This window comes from Ambystoma mexicanum, chromosome 3q (assembly GCF_040938575.1).
Source record: "Ambystoma mexicanum isolate Mex_15411 chromosome 3q, UKY_AmexF1_1, whole genome shotgun sequence".
NCBI lineage: Eukaryota > Metazoa > Chordata > Amphibia > Caudata > Ambystomatidae > Ambystoma > Ambystoma mexicanum.
This window is the reverse complement of record NC_090926.1, coordinates 741,594,392-741,618,145: the sequence shown is the minus strand read 5'-3', so window position 1 is coordinate 741,618,145 and position 23,754 is coordinate 741,594,392. Positions and strand designations below refer to the sequence as shown.

The window sequence follows — 23,754 nt, the reverse complement described above, 5'->3', positions numbered from 1 at the left end:
ATTTCATCTCAATTAACCCTTGGTGTTGCCTGTGTTTTTTTAGAAGCCGTCATCGCACGGCTTTAAGGACTTTGCATTTGCAGGATGTGGCTCGAGCACTGAAGTTTTATGTGGCCCCCACAAGGAGTTTCCGGAAGTCTTCTCAGTTTTTTGTGAACTTTGGTCCAGTGAACCATGGGAAGGCATTGCCCAAGGTTTCCATCTCCAGGTGGCTCTCCGGCTGTATCACCCATTGTCACCAGTTGGCAAACCTACCACTGCCTAGCCGCCCGAGAGCCCATTCTACCAGAGCGATCGTTGCAACGATGGCGTTCCTGTCTGGTGTACCCCTGCTGGACATCTGCAGGGCTGCTAAGTGGAGGTCGACCCACACCTTCACGAAATTGTACTGCATCCACAGGGATTCCAGAGAGAGCGCATGGGTCTGGCATGGATTCACATGCGAACCCTCCCACCTTTCCCTCTTCTTGGTCATACTGCCACATTACGTGCTACCAAATCTGAAGATGGCTGCCAGAAGAGGGGCTTAGGGAGAGGGCAGTCATTGGCTGGGGGCAGTAGGACCCAGAGCTCAGCGATTGGTGTATAGGAGAAAGACAGTTTGTAAACGAAAGTGAAACTGTTTTTTTCTTTTACCGAGGATTCCCGGCCTGACGACAGGGAATATTCATGAGCACATGAATCCATGCCAGACCCCATGCTGGAGAACACTCATTTTATGCAAGATTTCAGTCCGCCACCATCTCAGCCCATGTCTCCCTCATACAGCAGACACTGGATACACCCTGCAGTGTGAACATGAATGAATTCCAATCAAAGACTTGAAGGTACACCCAAGAATATTGGGGAGTTATTTCTTCTAGAAGAAAACTTCTGCTGCAGCCCCCTACACACGTCTATGCTGCACTGGTCTCCTTATGTTTATTTAATAACTAGTCACTTGTAACAACTCCTCTAAGACAGGACAGAGCATCACTTTAGCACATACAACCTGAGTGTAGATGGTTTTGAATACAGGGAAAAGAAAACGGAAGTCGACATGGGAGGGGGAAAGGAACGTAAAAAAGGTGGTGGAAGAAGGCTCAGATGGAGAGACAGAATAAGGGCATCTTGATATTTAAGAACTCATTTTCTAATGTTGGTGTAAGAGTACAGAAGGCGATTGGGAGGAAAGACAGGTCTAAATTAGAGTTCTGCATTTTTTGATGATCAATTCTGCACTCAGCCTGGGGTGTGGGGAAATGTTTTCTAAAACCAAATTCCAATTAAGAGCTATTATTAAGGAGAAGGAACACATCAGGCAGACATCCTGACCTTGAACCTCAAACTAGGCCCCCAAAGGATGTTAAGACCGGATGAAGCACCGAGAGAGGGGTCAGGTACTTACTGCTGATGGGAAGAAAGTGTATCGTTGACAGTACGGGGGCAGTAGAGAGGGGTGGGGGGGTTGTATTTTAAATGGTTTTTTGACCTATCAGCAAGGTAGGGATCCCTTTAATCCGTGTACACTAAAGCTATTATGTTAAGTGGAGCACACCTGCAGCACCAATATTCCTTCTTAAGGGAGTTCGACATACCATTGCCCTTTCTGAGCAAGGGAAATGAGTCAGCAGTCTCAGATGCAGAGAGGACTGTCCTGTCTGCACCATATGAAATGGGACAGGTATTGTTTTATGCATTTTGTATTAACAAAGCTTCTTGGAGACCATGTTAACCTGTACCTGGTCAGTCTTTGGTGTTAAAGAATTATGCACCTAATTGAAAATCCTATTTGCAACAAAGCTTGTTGCGCTTTTGGGTCCATTCATTGAACACTGCCGGGGAGTCAAATGTTAAAAACTCCCAACAAAAGAACTTGCTAATGCAGCATGCAAAGCATAGTTTTACAGAGGAGTGCCCGGTCTTCCCTTTGCTAGGAGGTTTACCTCCTGCAACAAAAGGTGTTTTAGAGGTAGTCATTACTAGTTATTTACTGCTGCGTTTTGATTAGCACATCTTTACATTCACCCAAGTAATGTTCATTGGCAAGAATGTGATTTCATTTACAGTGCATTGCTATACAAAGAAAATAGTGAAATTCCACTATACCCCACAATTTTCCTTGATGACTTGTTTAAAAGAAATCAAGTACATGTATTTCAGTCATTATGAATATAACAGAACTTCAATATTTTAATGAATGGGTCTTATAAATGGATGCATTAAAACATTAAACCGTAATGTTTAGAGAAGGGTGAAGATAAAAAAAAAGGTCTTTATAAAGCACTTTTGAAAAATGAATTAAATGAATTCTGAAAGATTCCGGCTTCCATCCCAAATAAACGTGCAACCATTTTGTTATGACCAACCAACGAATCTCTACTTTCAGCACCGTTAATAATTACCCAGAAAAGGACATCCAATTCAGAATAATGCTGGCCGGAGGTAACATTCTTTAACAGATTACAACGGGTTTCTCAGAGTTTCTCTCCAATTTATTTGGGACCAGCCTGTCACAAGGCACCTTTTACAAACATACCATCTCTGGTCAAATCTCATTTGTTGCATCCCGGATACAAGTGCATTCAGTTACGAGGACAAGTCGGACCAGCTCCTACTCTGGGACTACAATTTGCAGTCAACGTGTACTTACTTCCAGAGTGGCCATTATGGGTCAGATGTTGCCTGCTCTATACCCTCTGAACCTACCCCCAAAATTGCAGTCCTCATTCCCAACCACCAGCCTTAACAGCTATGACAATGTTTCAAAGTAGGAAGTGTTGTTACAGAAAACTAAGACTGGAGAATTCTGATAGTACAGTGCTTTAGAATTGGAACAAAAAGGTAGCGCAGAGATTGTGAACAATACTTTGCAGTCGCGCCACCTAGTGCCACCATGCTCACCTGCTTTGGCCAGCATGGAAGCCAGAAGCTTGCACACTACTGATCCCCGTTTTCTCATCTTGCACTGTTTGCTGTAGGGGAAGTATGGGATGACGCCAATAATGTTCTTCGAGCAGGAGGTCTTCAGTGCGTAAGCCATGATCAGCAGCTCCATCACTGCAGTATTCACGTCCCTGCTGCGAAAGCAAAGACCAACAAGGACAGGACTGCTTACACCCAACAAATACACAGTACTGACAGAATTTGTTCTGGATTAAGGAACAACGTATGATCACTTCAACTAAAGTTGAGCAAATGCATCACTTGAAGCTGGTGCTTTGTCTAAACCACAAAAAAGCACCATTGTCAATTTAGGCAGCAAACTCAATTATTCCAAATAGGCCGACTCCTCCCTACTCCACCCTCAACCTCACACGTGGTGGAAAACAAAAATAATAGTCATTCTAGCATACGGACACCTAAGAACATGGCCACTGCGGACCCCACATTATCATTCCTATCACTTGCTTCAAACAACTTTCCCAATCATTCGCTGCAGTCACTGCACCAGCACATGCAACGGTTAGGAGAGATCTTTTTGCTGCTTTACTCCCAGAGACTGCTATGCCCGTTTGCTTTGTATTGACTTCTGGCCTGACTTTTTGAAGGCAAGTAAAGCCTTCTGCTTCAAGTTTTCTTTTGGCTTATGGACTGTTCAGTTTCCCCATAAGAATATAAGTACGGAGAGAATATGGGCCTTGTTATGATACTGGCGGTAGCCGCCGGTATCCTTTTTTTTTCCCCCCGGCGCCCTCAAATGGGCAATTACGGGTCATTACGCCCATTCATGGGCGCCGGAAAATATTCTTCTTCATTCCCATTTTAGCCCCATAGGGCTCAATGGGAATGGGGAGGTTGGATGCAATGACACCATTCATGAGTGGTACCGGTGCATCCAACGAGTTGTGTTTGCGGGTGCCACTCTTCCCGCCAGGTCATACCTGGCAGGCAGAAAGGCACCCGCTAGCACAACTCGTAGTTTGCTGGTCCGGTACCAATGGCGCCGGTAGCTTACCGGCACCGTTACCACCAGACTGGCAAACTTATGAGGCCCTATGTCACAGTGAATTTGTTGTTTGATTACAATTGTACAAAATTACCTTAAAGTGGTCTGGTCAATAGCGGCTTTTTTAGTTTCATTTACAATAGGCATAGGATGGGCTGGTGGCAGCGGATATGTTTGACCATTTTTTTTGTTAACCTTTTATTCGTTCACCTTTACCGCAAATGGCGCCTAAAAAAAAAGGTGGCTAGAGGCCTAAGAAGGCTGTGCACAAGATTTTGCCTGTCCTTTTCACCAGATTGTTCTTTGGCCTTATTCCTGCCCCGTCAGGTCCAGAATTGCCATATACGGGAAGCCCATTCCTGGGGAAAGCTGCTGCTTTACCAGACAAAGAGGCAGTAAGCCAGGATGTGGGGTCTGGGACTGTCTGGTCCCAGTACACATTCCCGTGCCCAAATGTCTGCTGCTGAGCAGATGTGGCCAGTGGCTATCCACGACTGAATAGCAACTACCAGTTTAATGGTGCAGATCCTTCCTGTGGGTGGACCTGAGTGAGCTTCCAGTCCAGAACTTGGATAAAAGGACTCTTGCAGCCATTCTACAGACCATCGTTGGAGCCAAGGCCTCTACGAAAAAGACCAAGTTGCGGACTACCATGGGACGACTCCTGCAGCTGGCTGCCATCAACTCTAGTGACATCCTGCTCCTCTACCCGATTTCAAGAAGGCCCTTCAGTGCTTCAACTCCATGACCGGTGGGACCAACCAGTCTCTACCCGTCCCTGGGCCAACTGGACGGACCAGCTCTCTCCTGGGTTAGCTCACTGCAGCGGTCACCATTCAGAGTGCCTCCTTGGAACATGGAGGATCTTCAGCTTGTACGACAAGACACTTGCTCCTGCATCCTCACCCTTCTTGCATCAACAGAAGCCTTGCAGGACCTGCTCCTTTGTTTGTCCCAGAAGATCGCCTGTCACCGCCTGATTCTGGCCACTTCCATTGCAATGTCTTCTTCACTTGGCAGGGGTGCCCAGAGGTCGCCTTCTCCACAGAAATCTTAATCTTCATCTTTTCTTCATTTGAGTATTCAGCTGGAAGGGGGGCCTGGATTCAAGCAGCACAACAGACATCAAATCCTGTGTACGAAAGTGACCTCTGCATTTTTCGACCAGACCAAGCACAGAAGATTCAGGGTGGTACGGTAACATACCTGTTCCTTTGCCCTCATTCTCTACAGAGGGGCATGGATGTCAAGTAAATTAATAACAAAGCACTCTTTCCTGACTTTGGTTCAGCGAAGGCCTGGTCAGTGATCCCTTCCTAGGCCTCCCCTTTTGTCAGAGATGGAGCAAGTTTATTTACCTGAACATTAGTTGCCTTTTTGAACTTTGCATCATTACCACTGGCATTGTCCAATTCCATAGTAAACCTTCCTGAAAAGTATAACCTCTTAGTAACAGGTGACTTTATGGCGCAAGACTCCAAAACATCTTACAGGTTTCGTTTGCTTAGTGTGTATTTTAAAAGCCTAATAAATAATTATATATTTTTGTACTCCTGTCCAACATGAATTATTGGTGCTGAGTGTACTCATTGTAGACCTAGATAACTGAGCCTAAGCCTTGCTGCTCTGCCACTCTAACTGTTCGGTTTGACAAGCCTTCAGTCGCTCCCTTTTCACCATAATAGGGTGGCCTCCCAAAATCCACCCTAGATTGATTTTAGAATTGCACCTTAACAGCAATCACTTTTTGAAATCTCATATCAAATGTGTAATGACTTGAGGTCCATGGTTTAAGCCTCGGATTTCATTTTATAATTTCTCTACTACGTTTCTGAAGTACCTGAAGAGCTCCTCTAAAATGATTACCGATTCCTTTTTTTTGTACATTTTTTTTTAAATTAACTTTCACAACACCAAACACACAAAAACAAACTTAGTAGTACATGTTATCCATTTTGAATATTCTGCATCATATTAGACTGTACCACTATCTAACCTTTACCCTCCCCACTTAACTTGAGCCTACTCCATTTCATCTTCCGCCATTACATCCTCTCGGGGTGTTCCCTCTTCTGTACTTTGAGAGGTATCATCCCCACTTAAGCATACCTGGGTGGACCCAAACAATGTGGCTACTAAGTGCCTCCAGGCCGTCAATGTATCCGCCTCTTCCTCCCCCTAACCCCCCTTTATTGGCTGCTTCAGTCCATACCACAGTTTCGGCTTCAGCCCACTTCTTAAGGTCATTCCACCAAACCTCCACCTTAGGCCTTTTGCACGCTTTCCAACCCATGGCAATCCTGCGCTTGGCCAGTATGTAAAATAGGTCTTTAAGTTTGCTCACATGCTTTAGCTTGCATGGCCTAGAAGAGCCCACCAGTATACATGCCCTCACCGACTCCACATCCAACGTGATCCCCTTTTCCGTCAGGCGATGGGCCACTTCTTCCCAGAATATATTAATTTCCAGACATGCCCAGAACGTGTGGGTCATTTCCGAATTCACTTCTCCACATTAGGGAGATGATTGTATGGTTGCGTTTTTAAATCTGGCTATCCTCTGGGGGGTCATGTACTCTCTATGAGTAACGTATAGCTGGATTTGTTGCAACCTTGCATTTCTGAACACCTTATGGTGCGCGTGTGTGTGCGTGTGTGCATGTGAGAGACACATATCTATCCCTAGGTATCTAAAGGCTTTGGTCTCCCAGGGTATTTGTAGTATGGGTAGATGTTCCCACAGGATCCCTTTATATCGTCCCAGGGGAATATGCACAATTTTTTGGGGGTTGACTGCAATGCCCAAGAGCAATGCAAATTGCTCCATTACTTCTAGGATGTATTGCACGTTTTCCTCCGGGTATCTTAAATATAACATCATCCGCATACGATATTAAATGTGGCCCTCCTTTCGTGAAGATCCCCACTTCTCCATACTGTTGTCCGAGGTATATCGCTAGGGGCTCTAATGCAAGGATATATAGCATCAGGGACCCCCTGTCTGGTACCTCTGCTAAATTGCCAACTTTCTGTAATAAACACTCCTGTCTTAGCTCTGGCCAGTGGTGAACTGAACAACAGTTTGACCCATTTTAGATACTCAGGTCTTATACCGTATTCCTATAAGGCCGCTATCAGTCACAGCCATTTAACAGAGTTGAAGGCCTTCACTGTGTCCAACAAAACTATTGCAACTTCATGCACCTCCCCTTCTGTCTGCTCTATGACCCGGTGAAGCCTCCTAAAATTGCCTGATATGCTTCTATGTGGGACGTAACCAGTTTGATCAGGATGTATGAGTTTGCTTATGACCCATCTCAGTCTGCCGGCCAATACGGCCTTGAGTATTTTGCTGTCCTGGTTCAGCATGGATAGCGGCCTATAGAATTAGCGGTCCATGCTCTGCTTGTTGGGTTTGAGAATCGGGATGATTATCACCTCTCAAGGATTCTGGCAACGTTCCGATTTCGAAAGCTTCATTTAACATGGCCAATAGTGAGGGAAGCACTTCTGTCTTATATGTTTTATAGAACTCGCTAGGGAGTCTGTCCGCCCCCGGGGCTTTGCAAGTGGGTAATTCCTCAATCACTGCTTCCAATTCTTGCAGTGTGATAGGGGTGTCTAAGTTTTCTTTCTCTTCAGCACTCTATTTGGGTAGAGCAATATCTTCTAGTGTTTCCACTATCTCGCTGCCTTTTCCTTCATCTATCTCCATACAATAATTTGTAAAACCCGAGGAACCCTTCATTCACTCCCTCCTGGGTATCGAGTATCTGTCCTCCCTCCCCTTGTATAGCTCTAATCGTCAGTCTTGGTGTTTCACTTTTATATAGCCATGCTAACAAGCTCCCTGGTTTGTCTCCGCCGGCGTGCTGCCTCTCTATATATTTCTTATAATTTAGGTTGCATAGCCTCTCCCAGTGTCTTTCGCATACTTGCTGCAAATGGTTTATAGTATCCGCCTCGTTTAGGGAGTCACCTACACTGCGCGTGGCTAAATGATTAACGATTCAAATGAAATTTCTCTCATCTGCATCTAGGAAATTCTTAAGGAGCGGGCACTATGTCAATGATTACTTAGTTGCCATTTCCTCCATTGGAATACGTAGTGTTACTTGTCTGTGCTGTTCAGGGCTCTATGTGCTTGACCACCATGATTAAGGGAAGTCTGAAGTAAAATTAAAAAAAAAAATTAAACTGAAATCTCAGTTACCTGGTTGCAGTGGCCTGCAGGCTTGAGAAGAACAAGTTACTTTCTTACCTGGTAACGTTCTTTCGATGGGATGGTCCGACGACGTATTGCATATCTATGACATGTAATCACCACAGCTGTGCTGCTTCGGAAACTTTTTTCGCCGTCTGCGTCCTGCGTCGATGACGTCGATGCGCCGTCATCGAGGGCCTCCTCCGACGTCCGACGTCATCCGATGTGATAAGTAGGACGCACGACGCCCGTAGCCTCAGTTGTAGTTTTTTCCCCCAGAACGTGTGACACTAGTCAACTGCCAGTCAGACACAAAGCCTTGCGGAACGTAAGCTGCAATCGCAAAAGAAATTCTGCAGCGGGGAAGGCAGGGCGGGAGCGATATGGAATACGTCGTCGGACCATCCCATCGAAAGAACGTTACCAGGTAAGAAAGTAACTTGTTCTTCTAGGGGATTGGGTCCTCCGACGTATTCCATATCTATGACAGACTCCCAAAGCAGTACCAGAGCAAGGAGGAGGGAAAGAATTTAGAATCAAAATTTAGAATAGCCAATCAAATAGCAGAGCAAAGGACCGCCTTGCCAAAGGCCAGATCCTGTGCTCGGATGGAATCGAGGGAATAGTGACGTACAAATGTATGTACTGAAGCCCAGGTGGCTGCATCACAGATGTTGCGAATAGGAACACCCCTCTGCAGGGCAGTAGACGCAGCCATACCCCTGGTAGAATGGGCCCGCAAGCCAGCCGGTGGGTCCTTACCCGCCAAGCGGTAGCACTCCGAGATGGCCAAAATAATCCAGCGAGACAAAGTCTGTTTCGTCACAGCTTGCCCCAAACGCTTTCCAGCGTAACCAATAAAGAGTTGATCGTCCACTCTGACCCGGGACATGCGTGAAACATAAAAGCTTAAAGCTCTCCTAGGATCAAGCCTATGGAGCCTCTCCTCTTCCTTACCAGGATGCGGAGGAGAATAGAATGCCGGAAGAACAACCTTCTGGGCCAAATGAAATTCCGTCACTACCTTCGGAAGAAAAGAAGGACGAACTCTAAGGACAACCCTGTCCTTGTGAAATACAGTGAAGGGAGGCTTAACTGAAAGTGCCTGTAACTCACTCACTCTGCGAGCGGAAGTAACCGCAACTAAAAACACAGTTTTCAGAGTTAACAGCCTCAAAGGGCAAGAATGTAAAGGCTCAAACGGAGCACCCATAAGAAACTTAAGAACAAGGTTTAAATCCCAACCGGGCACCAGGAAAGGTGACGGAGGGAACACATTAGTGAGCCCTTTCAGAAACTGTGAAATTAAAGGATTTTAAAGTAAGAACACTCTTCAGACGAGCGCTTAAAGATGGACAGCGCCGCCAGGTAACCTTTAATGGTACCCACTTGCAAGCCCCTGTGGGCCAAAGAAAGTAAAAAGGACAGAACCATGGGGATGTCACATGCAAAAGGATCCACATTCTGAATTCTGCACCAGTCGCAGAACTTACGCCAACGGCAACGGTACAGAGACTTTGTTGCTGGCCTTCGGGCCGAAAGCAACACCTCCATCACGTCTTCAGGGAGGTCCCAATCCCTATACCTCAACCTTTCAGAAGCCAAGCGTGAAGGTTGAGGGATCTGACCTCTGGATGGAGAACCTGACCCCCCTCCCGTGAGAGCAGATCGTCTCGGTAGGGACGACGACGCGGAGGGCAGATGGACAAGTCGAGAAGGTCCGGGTACCACGTCCTCCGAGCCCACGCCGGAGCAATGAGGATCATCCGGGAACCGAACTTCCGTAACCTCCGCAGCACTTGCGGAATGACGGGGACTGGAGGAAACGCGTACAGCAGCGGGAATGACCACTCCACCACGAACGCGTCTCCTAAGGCTCCTTTTGGAGGAAATTCCCGCGAGCAAAACCTTTCGCACTTCCGGTTGACACTGGAGGCGAAGAGATCCACTTGAGGGGTCCCCCAAAGGGCGAAGATCTCCAGGAGAATCTCCTGAGCCAACTCCCACTCGTGAGAGATCGTGCTCTGCCTGCTCAGAGCGTCCGCCGTCACGTTTTCGTCTCCGGCCAGATGAACTGCCGAGATCGAAACTTCCTGCTGGATGGCCCAGAACTCGAGCTGCATCGCCTCCCTGCACAGAGGAAGTGACCCTGCCCCCCCCCCCTTTTTGTTGAGGTAGTGCATGGCCACTGTGTTGTCCGTCAGGATCAGGACACTCTTTCCTCGCACAGTCGGCAGAAAAGCCTTCAGGGCTAGCCTGACGGCCCTCAGCTCCAACAGATTGATATGGAGTCTGGATTCTGACGGAGACCAACGACCGCTGTCTGTCAGCCCGTTGGCATGAGCTCCCCAACCCGTGAGGGATGCATCCGTCACGATCGTCACCTCCGGCCAGGGAAGCCAAAATGGAGCCCCCTTCATCAAGTTGCCTTCGACGGCCCACCACAGAAGGTCCCGGGCGACCGAGGGCGGCACCTGAACTGGGTCCGACATCCTGCCGGAGAACTGTGACCATTGCGTCTTGAGCGCCCACTGCAAAGATCTCATCCGCAGGCGAGCCTCTGACACCAGAAGAATGCAGGATGCCATGAGGCCGGGCAACCTCAAGAACTCGAACGCTGGGAGCGCCTGGGCATGCTGAAACTTGTGCACCATCTGCTGAATGTGAAGAGCCCTCACCTGGGGCGGAAAACACTGCCCCAGGAAAGTGTCGAGCACTGCTCCGATGTACTGGAGCCGCTGTGTTGGCGTCAAATGGGACTTCTTTAAATTGAGGGAGAAGCCCAGCCTGTGAAGGGAGTGGCAGGTGACGGACAGATGATCCAGGACTTGCTCGGGAGAGCTCCCCCTGATCAACCAATCGTTCAGGTAGGGGTAGACATGAATCCCCCCTTGCCTGTGATGCGCTGCCACCACCACCATGAGCTTGGTGAAAAACCTCGGGGCGGAGGTCAATCCGAACGGCAGGACCCGAAACTGAAAGTGCGAGTCGCCAACCGCGAACCTCAGGTACTTCTTGTGCTTGGGCTGGATCGGCACATGGAAGTAAGCATCCTTGAGGTCGAGTGACATCAACCAGTCCTGAAGCTGAAGGGCCTGGAGGACTTGAGAGAGAGTAACCATCTTGAACTTGTCCTTCCTGAGGAGTTTGTTCAAACCGCGCAAGTCCATGATGGGTCTCAATCCCCCGTCTTTCTTCGAAATCAAAAAATAAGGGGAATACCATCCCTTGTTCCTCTCCGCTACAGGCACCAGTTCTATGGCGCCTTTCTCCAGCAGGGCTTGAATTTCCTGTGCAAGGAGCGGATCCGTACTCTGCAAAGAGAGGTTCCCCGGTGGATTGTCGCGAGGCCTGTGCCGAAAGGGAAGACAGTAGCCGTGGGTTATGATCTCCAGAACCCACACATCTGAAGTAATGGCTTGCCATTCTACAAGATGCTGCGCCAGCCTTCCCCCAACCGGCGAACCATGGGACATGGCCTCACGACTGAATGGGAGCGGCTGCGGCGTTACCTGAGGGCAAAGAGGCAACTGCCCGAGCGGCCTTGGCACCACGGGTACCCTGACGTCCACCTCTGGTACCCCTGCGTTGGCCTCTTTGACTGCCAGCTCCTCTCGCTTTACTGAAGGAGTAATAGCGAAAGGAACCACCCCTCCACTGCTGTCCCCTAGGACGAAAAGGCAGAGGTTGGCGAACTGCAGCGCCCAACGACTTCGCTGCAGCTTTTGAGGTCTGCAACCTCTCAAGGCTCTCGTCAGCCTTGCTGCCAAAAAGGTGTTCACCGTCAAAGGGCATGTTGAGGAGCCGGGACTGCACATCAGGAGCAAACCCCGACTTCCGCAACCAGGCAAACCTGCGTATTACGGTGCTCGCCGCCATGGACCTACTGACGCATTCAGCTAAGTCCAAACCAGACTGAACGGACTCACACATGGCATCCTTACCATCCTGGACCATAGCAAGGAAACCATCCCGTTCGTCCCCTTCGGGAATATGTTCATCCGCTAATGCAACACAGTTCCACAGAGTGTGTGTGAAACGAGACAAGGCACAAATGGAGTTGGCCGCCTGAAGCGCCCTACCACCAGAAGAAAACACTTTCTTCGCCCAGCCATCAAAACGTTTGTCGTCCCTATCAGGAGGGATGGTAGGGTACGACGCCTGCTTTGCCGGGGCCGTGGCCGCCTGCACCACCAAACTCTCCGGAGTGGGGTGCCTGGTCAAGTAGCAGGGGTCGCTACTGGCTGGACGGTATTTTCGCGACAAGGATCTGCCCACCGCCGGGAGACTCTCCGGAGCAGTCCAAGCCGCCGCCACCCTTCTGTGTAAAGCCATATGGAACGGCAGTACCGGATCAGTTGGGGGACCAACATCAAGGATGTCCGTCAGATCATCCTGCACAAACTCCCCTGGGGGAGCAGACCATCCCAAGTACTCAGAAACCCTAGCCATAAGGCGCCGGTATGAGGAATCGGCATGAGAGCCAGGCTCAGGCCTACAAAACTCCACCTCCGGAGAGGTGTCCAGTCCACTGGCATCATGCAGTGACTGTCTCAAATCGTCAAACTGACTACGGCCCGAGACAATTTCATCTGGAACCTGACTAGGAACCAGGCCATCAGAATCCTCATCCGCCTCTGAAATATAGTCCAGGTGGCGAAAAGAAGGCACCCGAGAGTGCTTGCTCTTAACCAGAGCCTTCCTAGGGGGTTCTCCCGTGCCACGGGTTACCTCCGACACGAAAGGCGTCGATGGCGTCGAGCGAATCGGCGCCGGCGCCGAGAGAACCGGCATCGGCGCCGAGAGGATCGGCGTCGAGGAAATCGGCGTCGACGTCAGATGCAGCGCCTCCATCATCGGCGGCGTCGACACAGCCATCGAAGCCGGAGCCCCGAGCGTGTCCCTCGACGACGGCTTCGACGACTTCCTCGGAGCCGGAGCCTCGAGAAAGCCTGTCGACGCCCTCGACGCCTCAGACATCGATGTCTTCCTCGAAGACCTCACAGGTGCATGCGGTCTCGAACGCGTCGAGGACCGTGACCTGGAACGGGTACGTCGAGAACGAGTCTCCTTGTCCGAACGGGACCTCTCCCGTGACTCGTGCCGACCACTCTTGCGAGCGGTGTCTCTCGACCTTCCACGACCGACCCCACTCGGGGGCGCGGACGGCTTAGTACCCTGCGACTCAAGAATCGCCAGCATTTTCTTCCCGAAGGAAGCCCATTCCTCCGGCGTCGCACGGCTGGTGGGGTAAGCGACGTGCCGGGCAGAGTCCTCCGAAGAGGACCTGGAAGACGACCGGTGTCGGCGCTTCCGAGAATGCCTCGAAGAGGCCTAGGAGTGGCGAGACCGACTCCTAGAAGGAGACCCACGAGACTTTGACGATGACGCGGAGAGTCGCCCCTCGAATCATCCGTCGAAAGCCCCGCAGACTTCGACTTCCTGGGCTTGGACACCCGACCTACCGACAACTTCTTCGCGTAAGGCTTTGGACGTGAGCGACTGGCAGTCGATACAGTCATCCGTGTTGTGGGCCTCCCTGTGACACCAGAGGCAGGCGTCGTGCGAGTCCGTCACCGACAACTTGGACCCACACTCCCCGCACTTCTTGAAACCCGGACGCGGGGTCGAAGACGAAGTAGAAGACATCTTCACACGAAGGATTTTCACAAAACGAACATGTTCGAAGAACCGAGAAGAACAGAACTCCAAAGAGTCAAGGCGTTAACCGAGATTCACGAAGCAACACGTTCGCGGAAAAAACGGAACTGAGGCTACGGGCGTCGTGCGTCCTACTTATCACATCGGATGACGTCGGACGTCGGAGGAGGCCCTCGGCGTCGGCGCATCGACGTCATCGATGCAGGACGCAGACGCCGAAAAAAGTTTCCAAAGCAGCACAGCTGTGGTGATTACATGTCATAGATATGGAATACGTCGGAGGACTCAATCCCCTCGAACAGTCTGTTTTGCATTGAAGAACTTTGCTTGTCTTGTGTTAAAGAAGCTATGTAAAAATAGTAGTGCCCTCTAACACAGATCTTCTGGCGCTTAAAGGGGAAGTTTGCTCAGAAATGTTATTGTCCCAATTGATTGTGCATGTATTTTGAATACTGTAATCGATCTTAACAAAATTTCCTATGCATCTTACCTTAGTTTTCCTCACATTTAGAAATGTGAAAACAACGGGTTGAGCGCCGCCATCTGGTGCTAATCCTATCCATTGATGCATCGCTTTAAGTTCAAGTGCCCTCACTGCAAGAATATAGATTCCCCAGTCCCTCCTACTGACATCACTACATGCTTACGCCCCCTTTCACAACGCTAATGCATGTCTCATGTCAACGTCATCTGAGCACAATCTATTGACGTGTCTCCATGGAAATGCCAAGCCACCTCGATCCTCGAAAAGTGTAAAGAAACCCTTTCTGATCACACAACATTGGAGTTTTTTTTCCTTTGTGTCAGAGTATTTCGTTTCGAGCTTCTGTGACTTTTTCCTGCTCTGTCCAGCTATCTTCCTAGTTCGACGGCCTTGTTAGGCAGAATTGCAGGTAGTACCCTCTGGGAACACCAAATACAATTAGGACTACAGGTGTAAGCAAATCAACCTTTGGTATAAGTCTGTACCACACACTTTTTGGTAGCGAGCTGAGCAGCCAGGCTTATCCCAAGAGGGAATGTGAGCAGCAGTTGAAGTTACACAGAAGTATCACAATGGTTCAAGTAGACACTTACACTCAAGGTTTCCTGGTAAAAAATACTTGTACATTTATTTACACAATCATTTAGAAATTATTCACTAGTAGAAATCAACTTAATATGAAACACCAATACACTACAGTAACAAACTAAGTTGTAGGGTCAGTTTGGGCCCCCCGAAAAAGGAGCCAAATGGAACTTCAATCACTTTCAATGGGAATAGAAAGATAGAAGTTTGTACAATGGGTTTGAAAACACTTCTGTTAGGCAATGCAAAGGTTTAGTGTACCAGGAGGGTCAGTTCAATTCAATAGGCTAGGCCAAAGTCAATAGTCTAGTGTTCTTGGGTAGGACAGATCAGTTCTGGTAACAAACGGAGAAGTCTTTGTAAAAGTTCTTGGAAGTAGTTTAGACGAAAAAGAATGATATGCTGGGTCACAAGCTGATTAGGCCTGCAAGTTGGGAAAGTTTCACAAACTTTCACCATGAGAGTTAGGATCTCTCAACCAGATGGCACAGTACCTTAATGTGAAGCAAAAAGATGCAGCTGAAGACTTTGGTTCCTGGCAGTTCCTGCAGATCTCGCTGTTCCCGAGCTTCCGTCATGGGGACAAGAGGGAGGACGTCGGGGGACTCCTGCAGTGCACGGGATCGTCGTCGGAGCAAACAAAATTAAGTCACTTTCGTTCAAGTAGCCATTGCTTCAAGGCACACACTGGTTTCCCTCTCCCTTGCTAAACCTTAACCAGCATTGAGAATGGTATTGAGGTTTCTTCTGAGCCAATTGGTCCCACCAACTCAAAAAGAAGAAGCGTCCTTGAAGGAGCTTCTCTGACGAATGGAGTTCTGGCAATTCGGATTTGCAGCAGAGCTTCACCAGGCAAACCAACGGTCCAGTGGTTTCAGCAGCCGTCCTCTTCCAGCTCGTCTTCGGGTCTTTCGTTCCAGTGGTCGACTCTGCCTTCCAGTCCTGGAGACTCTCCTTTTAAACAGTTTTCTCCCATTCATTCCAGCCTAGCTGTCACTCACCCAGCAGCGGGGCTGTCCTTGCCAGACAGTCAGCCTGCCAGCCAGCCAGCCAGCCAGCCAGCCAGCCAGCCAGCCAGCCAGCCAATCACACCAGAGTGCATTTGGGTCTCCTAGGAGACCAAGCACAGGGGGTTTCGGGCACCTCCCTCACTTCCTGCCCTCTCCAGACACTCAGCCAGGGGCGGACTTCAGTCCTGAAGCTCGCCAAAGGCTCACAAACAAAGGGACCAAACCTGGTTTGGCGCGCAAAGTTAAAGACCAGAAGGACCTTTCCACAAGGAAACAGCAAAAAAAGATGACCAGCGTCTGTTTTTACAGAGGGGTCTTGGGCACCATATTGAAAAACATTGCGGCCCCGATTTTTAGCTACCGGTGTTTGCGGTCGGGAAAAATCATGGTAGTTCGTTATAAAACCACTGCCACCAGCCATTTCAATAGTAAAGGGTAGCTTTTGACAGCTACAAGTGTGTTTAGACACAGGGGATACTAAGTAACCCCTCCAGCGCTCTATAGGAAGATGGTGTGTGCGGGGTCTATGAATTTAAAAAAAAGACTAGTAAAGTCAATTTAACTTTACATTCTCTGGGGAACAGTAGTTCATCCCAGAGAAGGTATTTAAACCTTGGGAAGTCCAAAAGACATCCCTGTGTCACTGCACTGAATGTGATGTGTGACACAAATAAACAAGAAGATGCCTATGGAGTTGGTTAGACTCCATTTCAAAAGAAACAAACAGAAAACACATTGAAAATGAAAGGTTCAAAGTCCCAAAATATAGCAAAAGAGCTGGAGGGCTCGAAGGTAGATGGAATTAGCACTGGTGGGAATTCTCCCTAACAAGCCTGCAAACAGGCATTTAAACTAGCTGAACTGATTGAACTCAGTAGTTGCTTTTTATTTAAACATTTCTTATATTATGTGCAAATGTCTTCGCCAAACCATATTTCAATTTTATTTCTACAAGGCTTATTTTTTACATGGGTGAATGCGAAATCTCATAGTTTGTGCCTATTGTTCATACCGTTGCACTACGGGTTTTTATAACATGCAGTGTTTTTTTTCTCCTTCAACAGTAGTTTTTGGACACCAATAAACAAAGTACAAAATCAAAAGTCAGAATAATAAGCAGGAACTATGGCAACAATACAGCCATACCAGTACGAGCCCCACCGTTCAGTGGAGGAATACATTGAAAGAGAAAGAAGCAGAAACAATGGGGGAAATCAGAGAGTCGTGATGATCAATCACTGGAGCATGAAAGATGTTTTCACCAGTTGTACCTGCGATGGTTGCAAGGTTATGCCAACCGGAGTGGAGAACTGGTGCTGCCGATAAAGATCTGGATGCTTGGCCTACATAGCCGAATGAGACAGCACCGCTATGATTTTTTTCTGTAATGAATACATTTCTCGTACTAATGTAAAACCAGAGTATTTATCGCTAGATGTAAAGTCCGAACAATTCAGTTTATTTCACTTGGAACTTAAAAACAATATTTCCTTAGGCCTCAAACTGCTCCTGTTTCAATGGGTGACACATTTGTAATTTTGCGAGACTTCAAATCAAAAGTACTTTATTCGGACAGCTACTCTTTTTTTTAAAGAGAAACAGTTCCATTGAATTTAGGGGGCGTTTCAAACTAAATAAGTACTCATCTGGTTCATTCTAGTAACCCATTTCTGTTTCTCTTTCACAGGCGGTACAGGTTTGTGGCCCATTGTGCGCTTACATGGTGGATTCATGGAATGCTTGGCTTCTACGTTTGACGAGTAATACCAGCCTGTGTCGTTAGAGTCATTCACGTGAAATTCCTCAGTGACAACTAACAGTAAAAGGGATTTTTACACAGTACTGCAACAGCATCAATACAATTTGTTCTTTTATTTCATCTACATCACCAAAGTAAATAAAAAAAGTTCATATGAACAGTGGATTGAAAACTTCTAAGTCAACACGTCCAACCATCAAGGAGTTCATGAAAGACGTTTGGTGGTGTTTTGTGCTCACCTCATGTCCATCTATCCATCCCCTCCAGTATCAACGGGTGCATGGGGACGCTCAATGTGCCAAACACCCAGTACACCACTGCAACCATTGTCCACATGACCTCCCCAGACCTGGTGTCTCCAGACTCCCCTTTGAAGACCCGGTCCCTGCCATAAACATATGGAACAAGTTACTAACCTGTAACTGTTCTCCAGCATAGGTCTGGCATGGATTTGCATGCTCATTAATATATTCCCCGTCGTCAGGATGGGAATCCTCTGTAAAAGAAGAAAATTTCAGTTTTCATTTCTAAACAGTCTTTCTCCTATAAACCAATCACTGAGCTCTGGGTCATAACGCCCTAGCCAACGACTGCCTGCTACCTAAGCCCTCAGGCAGTTATCTTCAGATTTGGTACCACGTAAAGTGACAGTAGGACCAAGAGATAAGCCGCAGAGGGGCAGACGGGAGAGTTCACATGTGAATCCATGCCAGACCCATGCTTGAAAACAGTTACAGGCAAGTAACTTGTTCCTTCTCAGCATGGGGTCTGGCATGGATTCACATGCTCGTGAATAAAGAAAACACAGCAGTACATAATTACACAACCAGGGGAGGCGGCAATGCTCAACAGAAGCAATCTCTTACCTCCTCACCAGGCTCACATTCAAGCGAACAGGTTGCGCAGCACTGCTTGGCTGACTCTGGACTCTCCCTGGAATCCCTGTCAACGCAGTAGAATTTCGTGAAGGTGTGCGTGACCTCCACATAGCAGTCCTGCAAATGTCCAGCAGGGGCACACCAGACAGGAACGCCATCATAGCAGTGATCGTTATGGTAGAATGGACTCTCGGATGGCCAGGCAGCGGCCGGTTTGCCAATCGGTGACAATGAGTGATGCAGCCAGAGAGCCACCTGGAAATGGAAGCCTTGGACAGGGCCTTCCCATGGTTCACAGGACCAAAGTTAACAAAAAGCTGAGAGGTTTTCCGGTAAACTCTTTGTGCGGGCCACATAAAACTTCAGCATTCAAGCCACATCCAGTGAGTGCACAGTACTCAGCCAGCAACAAAGGCGTTGGAAAAAAACCACAGGTAACACCAAGGGCTCGTTGAGATGAAATTCCGACAGAGCCTTGGGCATGAAGGAGGGGTGCGTCCGCAGCACCACCCTCGTCTCATGGAAAGTGAAGTAAGGCCATGTGCAGGAAAGAGCCTGTATCTCACCTACTCTTCTTGCAGAGGTGATGGCCATAAGGAAAGCAGTCTTCCACGACAAACATGAGCGGAGCTGAATGCATAGGTTCAAATGGGGACACCATGAGCCTAAGTCAGTACCATGTTGAGTTGCCACGACGGGGCCAGAGCTTTCACCGGTGGGAACGAACGCAGCAGTCCCTTGAGGAACTCCTTGACTAGACTGTGCAACCACAGTGAAGACCGTCTTGGAGACCTGGTATAGCAGGAGATAAACGCCAGATGTACCATGATGGAGGAGTGCACTAGCCCCGATTTAGCCAGCGACAGTAAATACGGGAGTACTTGAGGGGCCGTGACCCTCAGAAGGTTGACCAGCACCAAGTCGCAAAATGCTTTCATTTGTGTCCGAAGCACTTCAAAGTCGTAAACGCCCTGGCAAGCACCTCCCTGCAGTCCACCGGAAGCTCGTAACCACCAAACGCTAATGCTGCAGGAGCCAGGCCTTCAGATTCAGCGATCCTGGGTCGTGGTTCAGGATTGTACCTCCTTCCCTGGCGAGGGGATCCGCGACCACTGGCGGCTTGACTGGAGGCGACGTTGACATGGTCCGGGTACCAGATCTGCCTCAGCCACGTTGGTGTGAAGAGGAACATCCTGTAACAGTATCGCCTGAGTAGACTGAAGACTCAAAGCAGTAGTGGCAGCTGAGGGAACACGTACAGAAACGGGCCTTCCCAAGGGAAGGACAATGCGTTCCCCCCCCCCCATGCTCGCCGGATGGGGGAAATCGGCTGGTAAACCTCTGGCACTTGGTGTTCTTCGCCGTCGCGAACATATCGATCTCGGGCAGCCCCATTTAAGGAAAAGGTTGTCCACTTGATGCTGGCAAAACTCGTAGCAAGAGCGCAGCTCCATGAAGAGAGTCGGCGACAGTGTTCTTTACTCCAGCCAGGTGAAACGGAATGAGGAACATCCCCTGGGCGACGGCCCAATGCCACAAGTCCTGCGCCTCCTTGGAGAGCACAGGGATCTGGTGCCCCTGCTTCCGGATGTAAAACATTGTGGTGGTATTGTCTGTGAAGACCCTCACTACTTTGCCCTTGAGGGATGGCAGAAACGACCTGAGGGCCCAAAACACTTCCTGTAGCTCCAGTACGTTGATGTTTAGTGTCTTCTCTTCCGGCAGCCACAGACAGGCCTCTGGCATGAAGATGTCCGGTGTGGGCTCCCCAACCCTCCAGGGAAGCGTCCGGCGTGACCATCTCCTGATACGGGGGGTGGGGCTTTTCTGGATGTCTGTGCCTCCGGCGATGTTGGAGTGCACGCCCCACCACCTTATCGCTTGACGTAACTTCTCGTCGAGCGGGATTCTGTCCTTGAAGCATCCGGACACCTGGACCCAACGGGCAGCGAGTAACTCCTGGAGTTCCCAGTCATCCCCACCACCCGGTACAGCTGTACCCCTTCTCTGTGCACCTCTGAATCCTACACCCGCTGTATATCTATTCGGTTACCTCTGAAAAGCACTTGGTTATGGATATGCATTGCTGTACAACTGCTAAAGTGCTCTGTTGATTCTCCAAGCTAGGTATGAGCTCAAATACCCCAATAATCTTTTTTGGGGACTCTCCTCACACCAACACTTAAGTGGACCCACCATCACAAATCGTCACCCAACATAAAATGACCAAAGGGGCTCAGGGGAGGGGAGGACCAGAGAACCAGACAGCCCAACAAAGCAAGTCAAATCTCCTAGGGCCTGCACACATTAGCACAGCGTCACAAAGACGCAACGCCACCCTGTTATGTTAGGTCCTAGAACAGGAGGCCTATGCCCAACAACACATACAAGGGGTTAGAAGAAACAGGAACTAGACATTGTAACCCAAAAGGTAATAATTCACATTAATCACAACCATCTGGGGCATAATATTGAAATAATCCAAAGGGTCAGAGGGAGGAAAACCATTTCTAAACACAGCCTCCCAAAATAAATTACAAATCGGATGAGCTTTCTTTCCCAGTTACCTCTGCAAACGCACTTCATGGAAAAATATTTACATGGTCACCAAAATTAGCAACAGTGTAATAATGCTGTCACAATGAGAGAAGTGCAGAGCACTACGTTTAAAATTACATATAAACATTCCAGCTCATGTCCTAGCTGTCCCTGAAACCCTTGTGGACCCAAGGGAAGTGCCTATGGGCCGGCAAATACCCCCAAAGTCACTTTATGAGAGTTTGGTAGAACATTACATATAAGTCAATGGGACAAAGTCAATAGGTCATCCGCTTGCATGGAGATAATTAAAAGGAATGTTTGTTTGTTTGTTGATTGATTGATTTGATAATGCGCACCAAGCCCTTGGGCAGCTGGGCACAGCAGTACAAGGATTCTCAAAGCTTAGTAACATTGCCTGTCGCAGGCTTGTGCATACATGTGGATACAGTGTGTAGTACAGTAAATGAAACAGTACAGACATTTGTCATACATGGATACAAGTGATTACAATATGAATACAGTAAATGACGCAGTATAAACATTACCATTCGTAGAGCATGGAGAGATATAGTTAGATGGATAGATACAAGACTCCGGTCCAGCTTAACATTACCTAAATTAGTGAGTACCTACGGCTGTAGTTGTGGACAGGCAGGGCCGATGTGTGAGTTGCAGTAGTATTGTCAGGTGCAGTGATTGTCCGGGTGCAGTAGTTAAGGGTCATTAGAGCGAAGCTGAAGGCTGAAGGCTGAAGGAGGAAGGAGGCGTAGTTTGAGGTTAGTTTTTTTTAGGTTGGGGTCAGATCCGAGGAGCAGAAACTTAGTTTTTTCGTCGTTCAGGCAGAGGCCGTGGGTCGCCATCCATGCCTGAATGAGGTTGTATATCTTGTTCATAAGGGCCAGGTCCACTTCATAGTTGCCCGAAAGAGGTAGGAGGATCTGGGTGTCATCTGCATAATTAGTGTAGGTGACGCCCAGTCTGTCCAACTTGTCGAATAGTGGCTAAGTGAAAATGTTATACATGGTAGGTGAAACACAGTAACCCTTTGGGACTCCGCATGTTATTTGGATAGGATCAGCGCAGGTGGAAGTAGAGAAAACTCTCATAGTCCGGTTGGCTATAAAGGATTGGACCCAAGCTATGGCATCTCCTGTGAAGTTGGCAGCGAGCCCGAGGTGGTTGAATAAGACTGCATGGTCCACTAAGTCAAAGGCTGCTGACAAGTCCAGTATAAGTAGCAGAGCTGTTTTGCCACTATCCTTTAACTCCTCAATTTTTGTCTTAAGATCTAGCAAGGCTGTTTCGGTACCGTAGAGAGGGCGGAATCCCGATTGCCGAGAGCCTAGCAGATGTCTCAGTTTTACCTCAGGGAGAACCAGAGTAGATACAACAGAGATCAGAAGTTACAGCAAAGCTGGAGGACCCCAAATGTAAGTCAAAAGGAACTGTGGTAGAGCCTCTCTAAAGAACCTCCACTCCAGATCAGTGGTACCCTTGAATGTGAGTATCACAAATAAATGCCCAATCTTGCTAAAAAAATGGCAAAACAAACCGGGTAAGAACAGGCTTCTTTTCTAGGCCCAGTGTATAATATTCAGTGCCTAGGTGCTTGAACCCGGAGATAACCAAGACCCCCACAAAGGAAAAGAATAATAAAAAGGCATAAACCTTTAGGCCTGGAGTAAAGAATCCAGGTGAGGAAGACTGAATTTGAGGGGACCCGTCAAGACCGATTCTGGTGGCTAAATGGACACAAAAGGGTGGTAGCCCAGCAGACCAATATCCCACCATGGGCATAATGGATGGAAGTACCAGAGGATGCAATACCAATAAATACATTTTTAATACTTCTGGAACGCCCTCCAATTCAACTATTAAGTTCAAATATTCTGTTTAAAGAACATTTCATGCAGTTAAACAAGCTTGTAGGTGCAACAGTCGTCGGGACTTAAGTTAGATCCCTAAACATATCATACAAATCAGTCACATAAAAACCTTGATGTGAGCCTTGATGCACAAAGTTGTGTGACAGATTTGGTACCACAGGATGTCCCAAGGAGCAGATAAAGCAGGAGGTTGATGGCAGTTACCATCCCCAAGGCGGGAGGCCCTAGTGGTAAACGGCAGGAAGCAGCACAAACAACGGTTCCAATATGGAAGACTTGACCCAGTGCACAAGGAGAAACAGCAGAAGAATGAAGGAGCCAGTTCTCGGCTACCAGGAGCAGAACACCTAAATCAATACACTGAGCAAGGCTCTGTAAAGGTTACAAATAGAAATTGCCATGAAAAATCCTTCAGCAAACCTGCTTCTGCTAGGTTCAAGAACGGAGAGCCAAACGAGAGAGGAGGCACCATGCAGAGCCTTAATTACCACTGAAAAAAGTGGCTGGTCAAAGGACATCATACCAGGGGGGCACTGGTGCGCACATCGCCAAATGCAGCGTTGAGTGTGAGCTTTGCCGAGGACCAGGACCTGAAAACATGTTAAAACACTCCAGTTTTCACCAGAAGCTGTTATGAAGATGCGGGCTGTGTATGAAAAATCGCCAGAATGGACCCAGTCATTTTGAAGCTGAGTCATGTGGACAGCGCGGCCCCTTGCGCCCTGCCGTGGGGGCCTTGGAGACATTGTGCAATCCGCTCACAGCAGCGACTGCGGACATCGGAGGACAATCCAGGCATACAAGTGCCCATCTCACCT

At 48.4% G+C, this 23,754-nt stretch overlaps 1 protein-coding gene across 7 annotated transcripts in view; it reads right to left on the bottom strand.

The window, feature by feature from the left end:
• The window catches only part of PRPSAP1 (phosphoribosyl pyrophosphate synthetase associated protein 1), a 747,041-nt gene that overhangs the window by 348,872 nt on the left and 374,415 nt on the right, over positions 1–23,754 (bottom strand). For all 7 annotated transcript variants that reach the window (XM_069654689.1, XM_069654687.1, XM_069654690.1 and 4 more), the window contains one exon: positions 2,884–3,059. In XM_069654689.1, the coding sequence (XP_069510790.1) occupies positions 2,884–3,059 (176 nt within the window). The remainder of the gene's footprint in view (positions 1–2,883; positions 3,060–23,754) is intronic.